The sequence below is a fragment of the Nicotiana tabacum genome, chromosome 24 (assembly GCF_000715075.1).
Source record: "Nicotiana tabacum cultivar K326 chromosome 24, ASM71507v2, whole genome shotgun sequence".
Classification (NCBI taxonomy): Eukaryota; Viridiplantae; Streptophyta; class Magnoliopsida; order Solanales; family Solanaceae; genus Nicotiana; species Nicotiana tabacum.
Window position 1 is genome coordinate 73,923,198 of NC_134103.1, and position 18,188 is coordinate 73,941,385.

At 39.1% G+C, this 18,188-nt stretch overlaps 2 protein-coding genes across 2 annotated transcripts; both read left to right on the forward strand.

Moving 5' to 3' along the window:
• The first annotated feature begins 4,665 nt into the window (after positions 1 to 4,665).
• LOC142178220 (uncharacterized) lies at positions 4,666 to 5,124 on the forward strand. The gene has a single exon (XM_075247545.1). It carries the CDS (start codon positions 4,666 to 4,668, stop codon positions 5,122 to 5,124), a length of 459 nt encoding a protein of 152 aa, XP_075103646.1.
• Positions 5,125 to 7,774: 2,650 nt separating this feature from the next.
• Positions 7,775 to 8,359, forward strand: LOC142178221 (uncharacterized). The gene has a single exon (XM_075247546.1). The coding sequence runs from the start codon at positions 7,775 to 7,777 to the stop codon at positions 8,357 to 8,359; it is 585 nt and encodes a 194-aa protein (XP_075103647.1).
• The last annotated feature ends 9,829 nt before the right edge of the window (positions 8,360 to 18,188 follow it).

Sequence of the window (18,188 nt, forward strand, 5' to 3'; positions counted from 1 at the left end):
AATTATACATGCGTACATGTTTTGTGCCAGGGCTCGAACAAACTATGCGGGCACGATTCACTTGACCGTTTGGCCCTTACAAAATTTTCCTATCGAGACCCTGCTGCCATGAAGTAACTTCCTCGTATCAAAGTTGACATTCAAGGGCAATGCCCCCAGTGTTCGAGGTTGATTGTAAGGAAACCTCGGGAACTGTTAAATTATTCTAAGTTAGCACGATCAATGGTTGCCTCATTAAAAACCTCACCGGAAAATCCATTTGGGACAAAACCGGTCTAAGAAAAAAAGAGTGCAACGCGTGCTTTCAGACCTAAAGGCTTCGTGTCGAAGAATCTCTCACTGTTTCTGGTCGAACACCTGCAAGGGTTAGATTAAAATATAAATGAAAACGAAAAGGGTCGTACCTTAACAATAGTATCGTTTTAGGTGTGATACGTTCCAATTGCTCGGCAGTTGTTCGCCATTTATCGTGCCGAGCTTGTAGGATCCTTTTCCGATAATTTCGAGAATCTGGTACGGTCCTTCCCAGTTCGGACCTAGTTTCCCTTCTTTTGGGCGGCCAATCGGACGAGAGTGGCTTCGCGTCTTTCGTCCAACAATTCTAGGCTCGTATACATGCTCGTTATTTGACTCCTCTGTTGCATATCAAAACCTGATGCTAGGTTCTCCGACCTCGACCGCGATCAGAGCTTCGGTATCGTAAACTAACGAGAACGGTGTTGCTCCGGTACTGGATTTTGATGTTGTGCGGTATGCCCATAGAACCTCAGGTAGTATTTTTCTTCATTTTTTTTGGCGTCGGTCAATCTCTTCTTAAGATTTTGGATAATGGTTTTGTTGGTCGATTCAGCTTGTCCGTTCCCGCTGGGATGATAAGGTGTTGATAGGATCCTTCTGATCTTGTGATCCTCAAGAAATTTAGTTACTTTGCTGCGAATGAATTATTTTCCATTATCACATACAATCTCGGAGGGCATCCCGAATCGACATATGATGTGGTCCCAAATTAAGTCTATGACTTCTTTTTCTCTGACTTTCTCAAAAGCCTGTGCTTCAACCCATTTAGAGAAATAATCAGTCATAAACAAAATAAACTGTACTTTACCTGGGGCCGACGGGAGAGGGCCAACGATGTCCATTCCCCATTTTATGAAGTGCAATGGGGAGAGGATAGAGTGGAGTAACTCCCCGGGTTGATGAATCATAGGTGCATGCCTTTAGCATTTGTCGCATTTGCGAACGAACTCCCTTGCATCCTTCCCCATAATGGTCCAATAGTACCGTGCTCGGATTACTTTGTGGACCAGCGATTCGACACCGGAATGATTTCCATAAGTGCCCTCGTGAACTTCTCGTAGGATGTAGTTAGTATCCCTCAGTCCCAAATATATTGCCAACGGTCCATCGAACGTCCTTCTAAACAGCGTTCCGTCTTCGGACAAAGTGAGTCGTGATGCCTTTGTGCGCAGAGTTCTCGACTCCTTTGGATTCGATGGAAGCTTCCCATTCTTTAAGTACTCTATGTACTTGTTTCTCCAATCCCAGGTTAAACTCGTGGAGTTTATCTCGGCGTGACCTTCTTCAGTTACCGATCTCATAAGTTGTACGACAATCCACGAGTTGAGTTCGTCGTCCTCGACCGACGAACCTAAGTTTGCAAGAGCGTTGGCCTCGCTGTTCTATTCTCGAGGTACATGTTGCAAGGTCCATTCCTTAAATTGATGTAGAGTCACCTGTCAAAAGTTCTCTCTAGCCTCTCTCTAAATGCATTCAAGAGATCCCAATGGACCACCTGTGGTCCCACAGCCCCCACCCCCTGTACCACCAGATCCACCACCACAATCAACCAATGAGAACTTGACAACCACTCAATCCACCTTACCTAGCATAAGAGCTACTTCTCCCCTTAACACTTCACCACCGATCAACACCCAAAATCAGGCCAATAATCACCTATCTTCTGTATCTCAACATAATAATACTATCATAGATCTCAAAAATAAGGAGAATCACACTGGAATTTCCAATGTTCTAACATAGACAAATCTCCCAACGGATCTTTGCACTTTACAAGACCAAAGGGCATCTCTTCCGGTTCAGAGCACCACATCGCTACCCACGCCTATAAATGTTTCTTCTAATTTTGACCCACCTCATAGAGCTAGTCGTGCTAACAATGTTATGCAAAATGCTAGTTCTAATCTTCAGCAGACTGAGCAGAACATTCCAAATAATAACCCATATCCCACAGCCACAATCAATCAAAAGGCTCCATCATGGCCACCCACCTCTGTTTCCAAACCATCATTTGCCTTTTCTATCTCTGTGACTCTTGCTAGCAGCTCCATGGGGAAACAACCTGTTGATATTAAGCATGGAACTCACATGGGTAAGCCAGCGGTTTATTTTACTGCCGAGGATTACTTTGTTAATCTAGCCGAGGATTGTAAGCTTACTATTGTTGGGAAGTTTCTTAGAGGAAAGCCAAACATGGAGGAAGTCAGGAAATTATTCATCAGTCATGTACCTTTGAAAGGTACTGTCAAGATTGCCTATTACGACCCCATCCATGTGTACATCGATTTTTCTAATGAAGCTGATTTCTATCATATCTATTTCAAGCCCTTCATTACCCTTGGTCCTTATATTATGAAGATAATTAGGTGGACTCCTGATTTTGTCCCTAAAAATGAAACAACCTTAGCTCCTGTTTGGATTTTGATTCTTCAACTACCATGGCATTTGTTTAGATGGGATATATTGTCTAGGATGGTTAGCTCCGTCGGAACTGCTATGGCTCCAGACATGGCTACTTATTCGAAGTCTAGAGGTAATGTGGCAAAGCTGAAAGTCAAAATTAATTTTCTAAAACCTAAGCAAGATCAAATTTGGGTGGGATTCAATAGGCTAGTCACTAATGCTTAGGATGGTTATTGGCTAGATATCAAATTTGAGGGAGCTCCTTCATACTGCCTATATTGTTCTATGCAAGAACATGATCAAAATTCTTGTAGAAACAAAAAGAGAGATGAAGAATTTAAGGCTCACGATATCTCCAGCAAAGAAATGGATAACGATGAATGGAAAGTTCAAAGAAAGTCTAGAAGAAATGGTCAACATGCTACTAATAGGAGTGCTTGCAATGGGCAATCTCTGCAAAAGGATCAAAATGGCAACCTCCAAAGCAATATTCTAATAGAACAGCTGGAAAGAGGACAAGATAATCAGGCTATACAGACTGAAAACATGCATACTCACCAGCAAACTAACAGCTTGTTAACACAAAATCAGAGTAAAGCTAAACAGTCTGAACATATGGCTCAAACACAACAGATGCTAAATCAAAAGAGAGGAAAGAAGAAGAAAGTCCAGTGAAAAGATCATCAGAATTCATCCCAACCCAGTTCTTCCAATACCCAACTCAATGAACCAAAACATGCTCCACAAGGAAATGTCAGTCAACTAGAGTCTATTCCAAAGTCACGCTTCCCACAAACTACAAACTCACAGCCTCAATCATCTATCTGTAAACACATTGATCGCCCTTCTGATTACAACAAACCTCCCCAATCAACAATAAACATAACAGTTATCCTCAGCCCTATCAAAAACCAAAGCCAATCCACCACAATTGCTAAATTCCCAAAATATGCTCAACAGGTACCTCCTCAACTAGACAACACTCAACCTATATGGGTTGAAGCCTCTAATGAGAATCATCCATCCCAAGAATGACCAGATCCTCCACCGGACCATAACCCCAATAATCTAAAAGTTGGACAACCCTTTACCGATGCCAATGATGAAACAGACTACGAAAGTGAAATCGCTGTTGATTCTCAATTTGTTGCATCCTGTAAAGAATCAGGAATTGGTGAGTATGAGAATGAAATAGTCAGTGATACTGAAGATGACTATGAAAGAATTGAAGATCAAGTGCTATCCAATGATGATAGTTCAGATAACTTTTCAGTCTATAGTGATGACAATGTCACCAAACCAGCTGAAGTTTTTGCTTCTCAACACACAATGAAATAGATCAAGCATTTGGGGATATCTCTGAAAAACATCATTTGTCTCCTAGGGGCCTCGAATCTAGGAGAGGTGGACTATCAACTAGAGGTGACAGAAGAGGAAGAAGAGGCAAAGGTATTCCTTCTGTGAAATATTCACAGAACAATGATGAATTATCACTATCTTTTTAATGATTAAGTCGCTAATATGGAATATTAGAGGCATCAAATCACAGGGTGCCTTTGACAGATTAATGCAACTCAAAAGAGCTCACAACTTTAGCTTCATTGTATTTATGGAACCTTTTTGTAAAAGATCTAAGTTGGACAGATTTAGAAGAAGGTTGGGTTTCGATTTTGCTCATGCCAACTCTAATAACAAAATCTGGCTCTTTAGTGATATGGCTATTAGTTGCACTATTATTGAAGATTTGGATCAATATGTTACTTGCTCAATCAACAATAATGGGGACATCATGTACATTACAATAGTATACGCTAAGTGCCACGTTCATTTAAGGGAAGAGTTATGGGATAATATTAAGAACTTTGCTGAAGGGAACACCTCTCCTTGGATGGTAGTAGGGGATTTTAATTTTATTATTGATCTAGAGGAGAATAAAGGAGGTGTTGCTCACAATATTCTAAGAGCATGGCATTTATCAATTGCATCTTGGATAGTGGACTAATTGATTTGGGCTATTCTTGCTCTCCTTTCACATGGTGTAATGGATGTGAATCTAGAAGGAGAATTTGGGCAAGACTAGACAGAGCTCTTGCCAACTCTGAATGGATCCAAGCTTTTGCAGCAACCTCTATTGAAAATCTTGTTAGAACTAGCTCTGACCATTCGCCATTGCTTATTTCCATCTCTAATCCTCAAACTGAACCCAAAAAATACTTCAGATTTCTGGATTTTTGGACTAAACAACAGGGATTCATGCAAGTAGTTGAAGATGCTTGGAAAATTCAAGTGGAGGGAGGTCCCATGTGGAAATTTTACCTCAAGCTTAAAAATGTTTGCAAAAGGCTCTCTTATTGGTCGAACAATACTATTGGCAATATTTTTGACAAGAACAAAGAGCTACAGTCTAAGCTTGAGGAATTATAACAGAATTGCTTGATTGACAACTCAGAGTCTAACATAATGGAATATAACAATATGAATCCCCATATAATTAGGCACATCAACAATGAGGAATCTTTTTGGAGACAAAAGGCCGGATTGAAGTGGTACACATATGGAGAAAACAACACCAGGTTCTTCCGCTCAGTAATTAACTCCAGAAGGAAAAAACTTCAATTGACAAGAATTAGAAAGAAATATGGCTCATGGCTAGAGAATAGTGGGGATATAGCTACTGAAGCTATATAGTTCTTTGTGCATCAGTTCTCCCAAGAAACCACTTGCAGGGATTTCTCAATTCTTAGGAGACTTCCTAGATTGGTTGATGAGGAAGATAACAGGATGCTAGGAGATATACCTACTATGGAGGAGCTCAAACATATTGTATTCTCCATGAGTAGTACTAGTTCCCCCGGTCCAGATGGTATATCTGGAAAGTTTTTTCACCAGTATTGGAACATAATCTCATCTGACCTTTACATGGTTATTCTGAATTTCTTTTTTTGGTAATCATCTCCCTAGGTCTTTTACACACACCAATTTGGTCTTGATCTCCAAAATAGACAACCCACAAGAATTCACGGATTTTAGACCTATTAGTTTAAGCAATTTTACTTCGAAAATTATTTCTAAGTTGCTTAATAGTAGGTTAGCTCTTATCATGAGCAAGATTATTTCTCCTAATCAGACGGGATTTCTCAAGGGTAGATCTATTTCAGGTAATGTTATGCTCACTTAGGAGATGGTTCACAATATTACATGCCTAATGTGAATGGCAATGTGATCTTCAAACTGAATATGGCCTAGGTCTTTGACAGGGTACCTTAGGACTTTATTTGCCAGGTTATGAGACAATTGGGATTCTACGAGATTTGGATTGATATGATTGCTAGAGTGGTCTCCAACAACTGATATTCCATTATTATAAATGGAGTTCGGCACGACTTTTTCAAATCCTCTAGGGGCTAAAGCAAGGTGACCCTTTGTCACCTTCCTTATTTGTTATTGGGGATGAATTATTATCTAACTTAATGGACCAGTTATTTTAGGACAATTTCATTCTGTATTCCCTGCATAGGGGCAGTCCTCTTATTAATAACCTCACATTTGTTAATGATACTATTCTTTTTTCATATGGAGATCTCCTCTCAATTGCTATGATGATAAAAAACTTGGATACTTATGAACAAGTTTTTGGTCAAATGGTCAACAAGAAGAAATCAACCTTTTTGTTTTCTACTAAAACTCATGTTTATGTTGTTGAGGATATCAAAATACTCACTGGTTTTTTCCATTCCTTATTTCCCTTCAAGTACTTAGGGTGTCCTATATTCCTTAGGAGAAAGAAAGTGTGTTATTTTGGTTCCATGATTTCTAAGATAGTCAATAGAACTCGGGGATGGTTAGAAATATTATTGACAGTAGGTGGAAAAGCTATTCTCATTAAGTTCGTCTTGCATTCTATGCCTTTGCATATCATCTATGTAGTCTATCCCCCTAAGACTATTTTTAATCATATTGATAAATCTCTTGCTAGTTTTTTCTGGTGTTCATCTGATGGCAAGAGGCAATATCACTGATTTTCTTGAAAAAATCTTTGCTTTCCTAAAAATGAGGGGGGTGTTGGGTTCATATCATTGCATGACATTTGCACTACATTCGCTGCTAAAGCATGGTAGAATTTTAGAACCCAAAATCTCTCCTCTCCGTATTTTTGGAAGCTAAGTATTGTAAAAGAGTTCACTCAGTTGCGAAAAAGAAAAATTACAATCAATCGCACATTTAGAGAAGACTTATGGATGCCAAAAAAGATTGTGAACAATATATCTTATGGAAAGTTGGAAAGGGTAACTTGTCCTTTTGGTGGGATAACTGGTCTAATAAAGGTGCCTTAACGAATGTGATTCATCAGAGGAACAAGTATAAGAAAGTAAGAGTATTTGAATTCTTTTCTAATAGCCAGTGGAACTTGGATAAGCTACATGCTAATCTGCCTGTAAATCTAATTCCACACATTCTTTCCATTAAGTTTTCTACTGATAAGCAAGACCAACCTGTTAGGACTCCTGATCACATGAGAGTTTTTTCTTCCAGGTCAGCTTGGAGTACTCGCAGGAAATCCAAAGGCTCATCACTGACACCGTCTAAGATTTGGCACAAAATATTACCATTCAAAGTGTCTTTTCACATGCTCAAACTATTGAATGGCAAGTTGGATACAGATGATTCTCTAACTAGATTTGGGGTGCATGGTTAATCAAAATGCTATTGTTGCTATAATGCTAAGGAGGAAGATGTTAACCACTTATTCAGTCAAGGGCAAGCTGCTGGGTTAGTATGAAAGTATTTTCAAGATGCATGTGGACTGTCAATGCCTAATACAGACAACATCAGAACAAAACTCATGAGGCGGTGGCTTCTTAAATCTCCAAACAAGGTTCATGAACTGATCATGCAGTGTTTTCCTTCTGTGATATGCTGGAAAATTTGAAAATATAAATGAACCTATAAATTTGAAGGCTTCAGAAGATCTCCCAATAGCATCATTCATCAAATCCCCTACCTAATGCAGTTGATTCTCTCCACCCAATTTCCTTCACTATACTTTTTCTCTTCATTTCCTAGTATTTGTTATATGGTGGAAAGACTCAAACCTCAATTGGCCATCACTCCAGTAAGTTGGGATAAGCCAACTGATGAGGTTTTCAAGCTAAATGTGGATGGTTGTTTCAAAAGAAATCCCGGTAGTGCTGGGTGTGGGGGAATTCTAAGAGATCACCTCGGCCAATTGATCATAGCTTTCTCTTCTTATCTAGGTGTTACCACCAACAATTATGCAGAGGCACAAGCTATTAAAACGGGATTGATATGGTGCATCGATCATGGCTTCAATACTCTAGAAATTGAATCTGACTCTTTGATTTTGATCAAAATGATCAAAAATGACATATGCGCCTCCTGGGAGATCAAGGATTTTATTGATGATATTCATTCTATGTTAGCTCATGGTTCCTTCCAATTTAATCACATATTGAGGGAAGGAAATATTCCAGCTGATCTTCTAGCCAATCTTGCTGAACATGATAAGATCAATGCTTTCTTCAATGACATTATAAGCTTACCAAGGAAGATTATAGCCATATTGGAGAATGATACAAGGATTCGTCCAAACTTTAGAATTCGGGTGCGAAAGAACACCTTCATATTCGACCCCGGCTGAATGAATCCTTTTGGTGGTACTAAGCATTGAACTTAGTCCTTATTTTTGAAAGCTTTCAATTGTAATAGGAGAAACCCTTCTCTGATGTATGTTTCATTTTTATTTATGTCAATCTGTAGGAATGGCTTGTCCATTCTAGCTATTTAAAAAAACATTACCGCTTAAAAAAATGTAGAGTCACATGTAGTTTATCTAAGTACCTCTGCATTCGGTCTTCTCGAACTTCAAAAGTCCCGTTAACTTGGTTTACCATGAGGAGGAAATCACACTTAGCCTCTATGACCTACGCTCCTAAACTTTTAGCTAGTTCGAGACTTGCAATCATTTCCTCATACTCGGCCTCATTGTTAGTCAATTTTGCAGATCTGATAGACTGTCTAACTATATTACCTGTGGGTGATTTTAGTACGTTGCCTAGTCCGTACCCCTTCGCGTTAGAAGAACCGTCCGTAAAGAAGGTCCAGACTCCCGAAGATGTACCCGATTTTATCAGTAGTTCTTTTTCAACCTCGGGTACGAGGGCCGGCGTAAAGTCAGCCACGAAGTCTGCCAAGATTTGAGACTTGATGGCGGTTCGGGGTCGATACTCAATATCGTACCCACTGATTTCTACGGCCCATTTGGTCGATATCTAGCTTCGGCCTTACCTAAGGTTCGACTAACATAATAGACAGGGAATTGCGTACCTTGTTCTTCTCGGACCAGGACTCCACTTACCGCTATCTCCGAGACTGCCAAGTACAGGTAAAGTTGTTTGTCCACTTTCGGGGTGTGAAGCAGCAGCGGGCTCGATAAATATCGCTTTAGTTCCTCTAAGGCCTGCTGACATTCTGGAGCCCATGCAAAATTGCTCTTCTTTTAAGCAGTGAGAAGAATCGGTGGCTCCTATCTGAGGATCTCGAAATGAATCGTCCTAGGGCGGCTATCCGCCCCGTCAGCCTCTGCACGACCTTTATATTATCTACTATCATGATATCATCGATAACTTTAATTTTATCAGGGTTTATCTCGATTCCTCGGTTGGACACCATGAAACCAAATAACTTTCCCGAGCCAACTCTGAATGCACATTTTTCGGGGTTGAGCTTCATATTATACTTCCTTAATATATCGAAAGTTTCATGCAAATGCTTTATATGGTCCTCTGCTCATAGGGACTTAATTTACATGTCATCAATATAAACTTCCATTGATTTTCCTATTTGTTCTTAGAACATTTGGTTTACTAGGCGTTGATAAGTTGCACCAACATTTTTTAGACTGAATGGCATTACATTATAACAATAGGTACCATACTTAGTGATAAACGAGGTATTTTCCTGATCCTCCGGGTTCATCTGTATCTGGTTGTACTCGGAGTAGGCATCGAGAAAACTGAGAGTCTCATGGCTGCCCGTGGCATCGATCATACGATCGATATTTGGCAAAGGAAAAAAATCCTTGGGGCATGCTTTATTCAGGTCTTTATAATCTATACACCTTCTAAGTTTGTTTCCCTTCTTATGGACTACCGCTACGTTTGCTAACCATTCGGGGTACTTTACTTCCCGAATGAATCCTATTTTGAGAAGTTTGGTTACCTCGTCCTTGATGAAGGCATGTTTGACCTCGGACTAGGGCCTTCTTTTTTGCTTTACCGGGCAGAATTTAGGGTCCAAGATTAGTTTGTGAGTGGTAATTTCTGGTGGAATCCCTTTCATATCGAGATGGGACCAGGCAAAGCAATCCATGTTAGCTTTAAGGAAATGAATAAGTTTTTTCCTGAGCTCGGGGGTTAGCCCCGTGCCCAAGTATACCTTTCGTTCAAGTTGATGCTTGGCCAGTGTGATTTGTTGCAGCTCTTTGACCGTTGACTTGGTGGCGTTGGAGTCATCAAGAACTGCAAAGGATCAAGGGATCCAGTAGTCATCATCTTCGTTGATCCCTTGCTCCTGCAACTGCGTTGAGCCCAGTATCTGTGGTTGCTATTTGGCCTCATTTTTCCCTTCGATCCCTTCGTTGATGAGAGTGCCGATATTGGTATCACTTCATCGACTGAAAATATTTCCTTGGAGGCGGGTTTCTCCCCGTACACTTTTTTGACTCCCTCCGAACGGGGTTGCGCCCAAGCCCGTTGTTTCTCTGATCTCCACTATACGGCTGATATCAATCTCTATTTAACCGTGGTTCCCGGTCAGTATCCCTTTTAACTCTATCGATGGTCCTTTTTGGATCAACGGACCCGGAAGGAGTCCCCAACTATTCATCCTCGACCCTAATATTTGACTGGTACCGATTATGCATGTCGGCCTAGGTTACAGCTGGATATTCGATCAAGTTCTGCTTCAACTGTTGTGAGTCTACCGAACTTCATATGTTTAGGCCTTGAGTGAAAGTCTGAACGGCCCAATCGTCGGCGACTGGGGGCAGATCCATGCGCTCCATTTGGAACCGAGATACGAACTCTCTGAGCATCTCATTATCTTTTTGTTTTACTTTGAAGAGGTCCGACTTTCTAGTCTCGACCTTTATCGCTCCGGCGTGCGCTTTGACAAAGGAATCTGCGAGCATGGCAAAAGAATCAATGGAGTTAGGTGGTAAATTATGGTACCATACCATCACCCCCTTTGATAAAGTTTCTCCGAATTTCTTCAGCAGTACGGACTCAATCTCATCGTCTTCTAGATCGTTCACCTTTATTGCGCATATGTAAGAAGTGACATGCTCGCTGGGGTCGGTAGTTCCATTATACTTGGGAATTTCTGGCATGCAATTTTTTTTCAGAATGGGCTTAGGAGTTGCGCTCGGGGGCAAGGGCTTTTGTACGAACTTCTTTGAATCCAAACCTTTCAAAATCGGTGGTGCTCCCGGAATTTGATCAACTCGGGAGATATATGTTTCCATTTTTTTGTCATTCACTTCAATCTTCTTCTCCCCCGACTCAATTCGCTTTGTCAGCTCCTCGAACATTTTCAAGATAGCGGGATCGGTTCCTGACTTATTCACATTTGACCTCTCCAGCACTGGTTCGGCCCTGTGAACAATTTCATGTGATGGCTCGGGTTCGACTCTACTCGGTGCGTGGTTCTAATTTTGAAGTTGTGCAATTGCAGCTTGTTGAGCCTGCAATATTTTGAATATTGTTCAAAAGCTGATCCCGCCTTCTTCGCCACCCTGTGAGTTCTGACCGGCTGATCGAGCGCTTCTGCGGATGCTGTTTTCGATGTCGACGCCCAGATTTGCATTCAGAGCAACATGGGAACTGGCATCGATGGGGTCTGCAACTGGTACTCCCTCGAGGTCAATTGGAAGAACTTCGTTTACTGGGGAGGCTACGTTGTCGTTTTCGCCATGAAAACCAAGGTTGTTGTTGATATGTGTGGGTACTGCTTGAGAGTTCGACATGCTGATCCTGAAATCAAAAGTGCTTACAAGAACAAGTGTAAAGCAGTGTGTGTTATGAAAATTAGCACCAGGAAATCACTATTGTCCTTAGCCCCACAGTGGGTGCCAAACTGTTTACCCTAAAAATGGATAATAATTAAATTTATATGTGGTTTTAAGGACATGTGATTTTACTTGGCACAAACTGAGAAAAACTGATATTGAAATTAACTGTAAAGAAAAATAAAAGCAAACCAAATGAGATGTGTAGCTTGGCCCCTCGAACCAAATGAAACAACAACAAAAATATAAGCAGAGTAACAGAGTATTGAGAACCTAGAGAAAAGAGTAGTATATTGCTTTTTTACTGTCTCCGGTCCCTTTTACAAATGATCAGACTCCCTTTATATAGTAGGGGAGTCCTACTGTTGATACAATTCTAAATACAGTAAGGACTCTCATGATAGGCTAATTAATCGGCCTCTTCTTGATTCGTGACGTGATTTTCGCTGAGATTTCCCCCCTAATTGTGGTTGTAACGGCTTTTTTGTTTCTTGGCTCGATCTTGATCCTGGCCGATCTCGATCTTGGTCGTTCTCGATCTTGATCGGTCTCTGGGTCTTCGAGATCGATCTTGGCCGACCTCGATCTTGATCGGTCTCTGGGTCTCGAGCTCGACAACATATTCTTCGCATCATGGCTCGATATTACAATGATGAACTTTGGACCATTATGTTCCAATCTCGATTAATCATACGAAGGGCAAAACTTAGTTTTGACCGTATATTTCGCATTCAGTAATTAGGTGTAAACATCGAATGCATGTAAGTTTTACTATGTTCTTATGACTTTGGGGCATTCGTTTCCTATAAGATGGTTAACCTTAACTTTGTCAATATAAAATTATTTTAGGCTAGTACTATAAATGTTTTATTTAACCATGACGCCAATAACTTTTTAAATTTTTTTCGTCGAGATGTTCAAAAATATTAAGCTTTCTCAAGTTGGGGACCAAAATAATGCTTGACATATACGCTAGGAAACCCTTTGGGAACTTCTCCATTTTAATAGAGAAAAAATAAAAGGACTATTTTTTAAGCTTGACATGAGTTTATAAAATTTTTAGGCGGCCATACAATGTCGTATTTTTTATAAAATAAAGACTATAAAGTAAATAAACTGAAGATAAGTATAGAGAGAGATTGATATATTATTCAACTTCAAACGGATGTACATAATGAACTGAAAACTCCTCTATTTATAGAAGAAAGGAAACAACTGCGAGGCTTTTCAGGAAGCTGCTTGTAAGCTGTCTGTATGAGCTGCTTGCAAACTGCCTGTTTAATAAAAAACTGCTACAAATCATTTCATTGAGTTGCTTGCAACCTGCTTGCATCAGCTGCTTGTAGATAAACATCAATAGAGTAACAAACGGATAATCTTCTTCAGGAAGATTATTATAGTGGAGTAATAAATGGACATCCATAATATAATTATTTTCATAACACTCCCCCTTGGATGTTCATTAAAAGATAGTGTGCCTCGTTAAAACCTTACTAGGAAAAACCCAGTGAGAAAAATCCTAGTGAAAGAAAAAGAGTACACATATTTAGTAATACGCATTTCTAGCTGCCTCATTAAAAACCTTATAAGAAAAACCCCATGGAAAAATCTTAGTAAGGAAAAAAGAGTACAACGCATATTTCACTCCCCCTGATGAAAAACTTGTTTCAAATATTTGAGTCCCCGCATTCTAATCTTGTATACCATATTCTCAAAAGTTGAAGTTGGCAAAGATTTAGTGAACAAATCTGTTGGATTGTCACTTGAACGGATTTATTGCACATCGATGTCACCATTTTTCTGAATATAATGTGTGTAGAATAATTTTGGTGAAATGTGCTTCGTTTTATCTCCTTTTATAAATCCTCCCTTTAATTGAGCTATATATGCAGCATTGTCTTCGTATAAAATTGCGGATCTTTTATCACATTTCAAACCACATTGTTCTTGAATAAAATAAATCACTAATCTCAATCATACGTATTCCCTACTTACTTCGTGAATAGCTATTATCTCAGCATGATTTGAAGAAATAGCAGCAATAGATTGACAGTACCTCCACATGTAAACACATACCCGATTTGAGATCAAGCTTTATGGGGATCGGATAAATAACCTGCATCTACATAACCAATACGATCTGCACCACCTTTATTAGCATTAGCAAGATACGTAAGTGCACCAATTGCACTTAGATAGAGTACTTCAGGACCAAGGAGTTCCTCATCCTCTTTTGGAGGTCGGAACGGATCCTTTTTTATTTCAAGTGATCGAACACCCATTGGTATACTTAATGGGTGCTCTTTGCCCATGTAAAAATGTTTAAAGACCCTTTCTATATAGGCATATTGATGGATAAAGAACTCGTCTGCTAAATATTCAATTTGCAGACCAAGACAAAATTTTATTTTTCCAAGATTTTTCATCTCAAAATCTTTCTTAAGATATTCAATTGCCTTTTGGAGCTCTTCTGGAGTTCCAACAAGATTTATGTCATCAACATAAACATCAAGTATAATAAATTCTGATGCCATTTTCTTTATAAAAATACATGGACAAATAACATCATTTATGTAACCTTCTTTCAGCAAATATGCACTGAGGCGATTATATCACATGCGCCAAGATTGATTTAAACCGTACAAAGATCTTTGTAATATGATCGAGTATATTTCTCGAGACTTTGAACTATATGCTTCAGGCATTTTAAATCCTTCAGGGATCATTATAGAGATTTAATCAAATGAGTTATATAGGTTATGACTTGCATTTAAATGGCACGACATCTTCAGGTGTCTGGACTGCATGTCCGATCCTCACAATCATTTACAATATTGTGCACTATATCATATCAAATATATCGTCGATGATCATTTCGTATCGGTTCGCAAGCGACATAACTTGTTGAGATTTCATCACTTTCTTTATTTTTCAGGTACTTTAACTTCTTTTGGAGTTTCATGAAATGTTATGTCATGGGCTCTTCTAGAGCTTATTTCCTCCTTAATATGATTATTTTGACTATCTGCTCCTATCATTTTCAAGGATTATTACCTTTGGAACTGATTGGTCTACCACGCTTCATGCGTACAGTAAACTCAATCCTTTAGGGACTTTAATTTTAATAGGAGCATTTGCAGCTGAAATATGATATTTTATTTTGGATAAACAAATGCTTCTGGCATTTGACTAGAATTATCTTCTGAATGAGGATCACACTAATGATAATTCGATTCATATAACATATTTTTCAACTGTTTATTTCATCCCCCAAATATTAGAAAAACTAACATATATCCCCAATCTTCTTTGGGAAACCTATTTTTGTGCAACGTGATAGAGAAATTAAACATATACCACATATCAAAAGTTATTATATAGTAAATGTCACGCCCCAAACTCGGGGAGCGCGACCGACGCTCAACTGAGTGAACCCGACCGAGCAAGCCTGCTAGATACTTTCTACCCAAAACTCACTCATGAAAAAAGAGGAGACATATATTCATTAATTAGACAATAGGGAGATCATGAATACAATACCAAAACCTTTCTATTAGTTTCTTAATCTTTAATATCTCAAAATACACACTTTTTTATAAACTAAAGTGGAACAAGTGATTCATTCAAACATAAACATGAATTGTTTGACTTCCCCCAACACCGACATACAACCCACACAATATCTACAGAGCCTCTAAAAGATACAAAGGAGTACAATGATAGTGTTGGCAACAAGGCTCCGGCTATACCTCCAAATATGATAACAAAATGTACAAAAGATACATGACCCCGGAATGAGGTGGGGCTCACCAAGTCTGCTAGGAGAAAGGTGTACTTCTATCGCTGATCAACACTTCCTACTATGGAACCACATGCATCCATATAAAGATGCAGCTCCCCCGGCAAAAGGGACGTTAGTACTGTCGAATAGTACTAGTATGTAAAACTAAATACCATCTCAATAGAATGAATAATAATACAAGGGGGAACAGTCAAGAATTCACTAAGAGCTTCAAATAATACTAAAACATCAAGTTAAGGATCACATAAGTTTTCAAATCAATTTCCATATTTTTAGGTTGGGTGATCTTTAGTGCCGATATACCATAATTCACAATACCATCGTATTCTTACACAGAGTCTGATCACGACCCGATCGGCTAGGTCGTCTCATCTGAGACATCAACCATAACCACAATTTCAATTATAATTTCCAGCACAGTCACCCCCATGTGTGCGGCATGGCGTCCGATCACGGTGCGATCGGCTAGGCCGTCTCATCCGAGACATTACCTTTTTCAATCAATCATCTCACTTAATACCTCTTTCACCTTTTTTAATTCATTAGCATAAGTGGCCACAATTATAAAGTCATTCTTGGCACTTGGCCGTATTTCATAATTTGAGTTCCCCTTTCCACATTCAAACATCATTATCATCATCAACAACAATAAGGCTTTCCATTCAATACATTAAATACACATATGAGCAATTAGGGAATCTTAGGCACATAGAGATCTTTCATACAATTTGGCATAACATCCTTTATTCGATCTTGACTTGAAGTCTTAACATTGTTAACACATATTCTATATTTTGAACACATCCTCAAATGATAATATGACATGACGAAGCATTTAGAATACATATTGAACATATATCCTTTAACACAAGCACATTTGGAATAGCCAATTCTATAATGATCAATTTAGGACTTACACCGATCACACGAACATCGTGGGATTCAATTCTAAGAAGAAGGGATTTACACAACATACCGCAATTGAGCTTCCTTAAGCTCTAAAATATTCCGGAATTCTTAGCAGCTTCAATCTACTTTACAAATATAACAAATTGAACCGAAATTAGGAAGATGATCATGGTTTTAGCTCATTTGAGCATTTTATCAAACACTAGGTGTGCATTAAGGTTTTTAAGGCCCTTTTAAGAAAGGTTCCATCATCCCTCAACCCATTCTCTACTATTTTTAGCTCACAAGTTTACTACATTATTTTATAACATATGCATGCAAGATAACAACTCCCACACCCAAAAATTGTCTTGCTAATTACTCCCTTTTTAGTAGATTTTTGAAATTAAGAGCTAGGGCATAGACTCTTACCTTTAGGATGAAGACTTTCCTTGTTAATCTCCAATGATTGAGAAGGAATTGATGGATAATAGGTTAAAGATCACTCTCTCACTCTCAAAATGTCAGATTTTAGCTCCAAAATGGTACAAATCGTCTATTTAATGAAGTAGGGTCAGGTTATAAAAATCCATAAAATGAAGACCCGGGACAGGATTTGCGGTCGCATAAGCGACCGCATAATAATTCTGCGGTCCGCGAAATGGCCGTGGAAAATGGCCTTCGGAACTGGGCTAGCCTGCTTCACTCTGCGGCCGTTATATGGCCCGCAGAACCTCCCTCCGCAAAATTTCAAGGCTGATTATGCGATCAAAGTGCGGCCTGCGAAATGGTTGTGCGGTCGCATAACTGGCCGCGAAATTGACATAAAAAATTGCACAAATAGCTGCTTCACTCTGCGGCCATTCTGCGGCCCGCAGAGTGATTATGCGGCCGCATAATGAGCCGCAGAAATGCCTAACCCTGTAAAATATTTTCCTTCAACTCCCCAGCGCACTATTCAATCCAAAAAGTCCGAACCGAACCTCTACGCCTACCTCGGCATCACGGAACCCCGGCTTTTAGGAAACTTTTCTCTGATCCTAAATCAATTGTGAGGGGAGGACTTATTATATATTGTTGGTTTGATGCATACAAGTGTTGCTGTATGCAATTTAGAAAATCTTAGACCAACACGGGAAGCTTTGTTCTCATAAGAAATGATTTTGTCATTAACAGGAGACAAACAAATCTAAACCAGCTTGAATATACCAGCATTATCAAGATGAATTGTCTTGATTACATATTCTGAAAATTATGCTCTTAATTGTGAAAAGCAATTTCAAATGCCAAACTGCAGGTTGACAATAATCGCGCGTGTAACTATCTAATATATGCATCTATAAGTGGTTCACATGATAGGTGTATGAGCCCATATTTACCTTTTATATATTTATATATATCAGAATTAGGGGTCTTAGTCCCAACGTTAGCTAGTATAATCATATTATTATGAGAACAAGCAACACAAGTGAATTCTTGAAGAATCTTCTAGTTCTTCAGTGTATGCTTATCTGAATTCTCAAATAGTTTATTTAAAAATGGCAAATGAAAACTTCAAGTTTATCATGGCATGTGTTATCTCTTAGTAAGCTTCTGGTTTACTATGGCATAAATTTTTGCATTAGTAAACTTCTGATTTACTGTGGCTACTTTTGTATTAGCGAATTTCTGATGTACTATAGCTAAGCCTCAGTAAAACATTTGATTTACTAT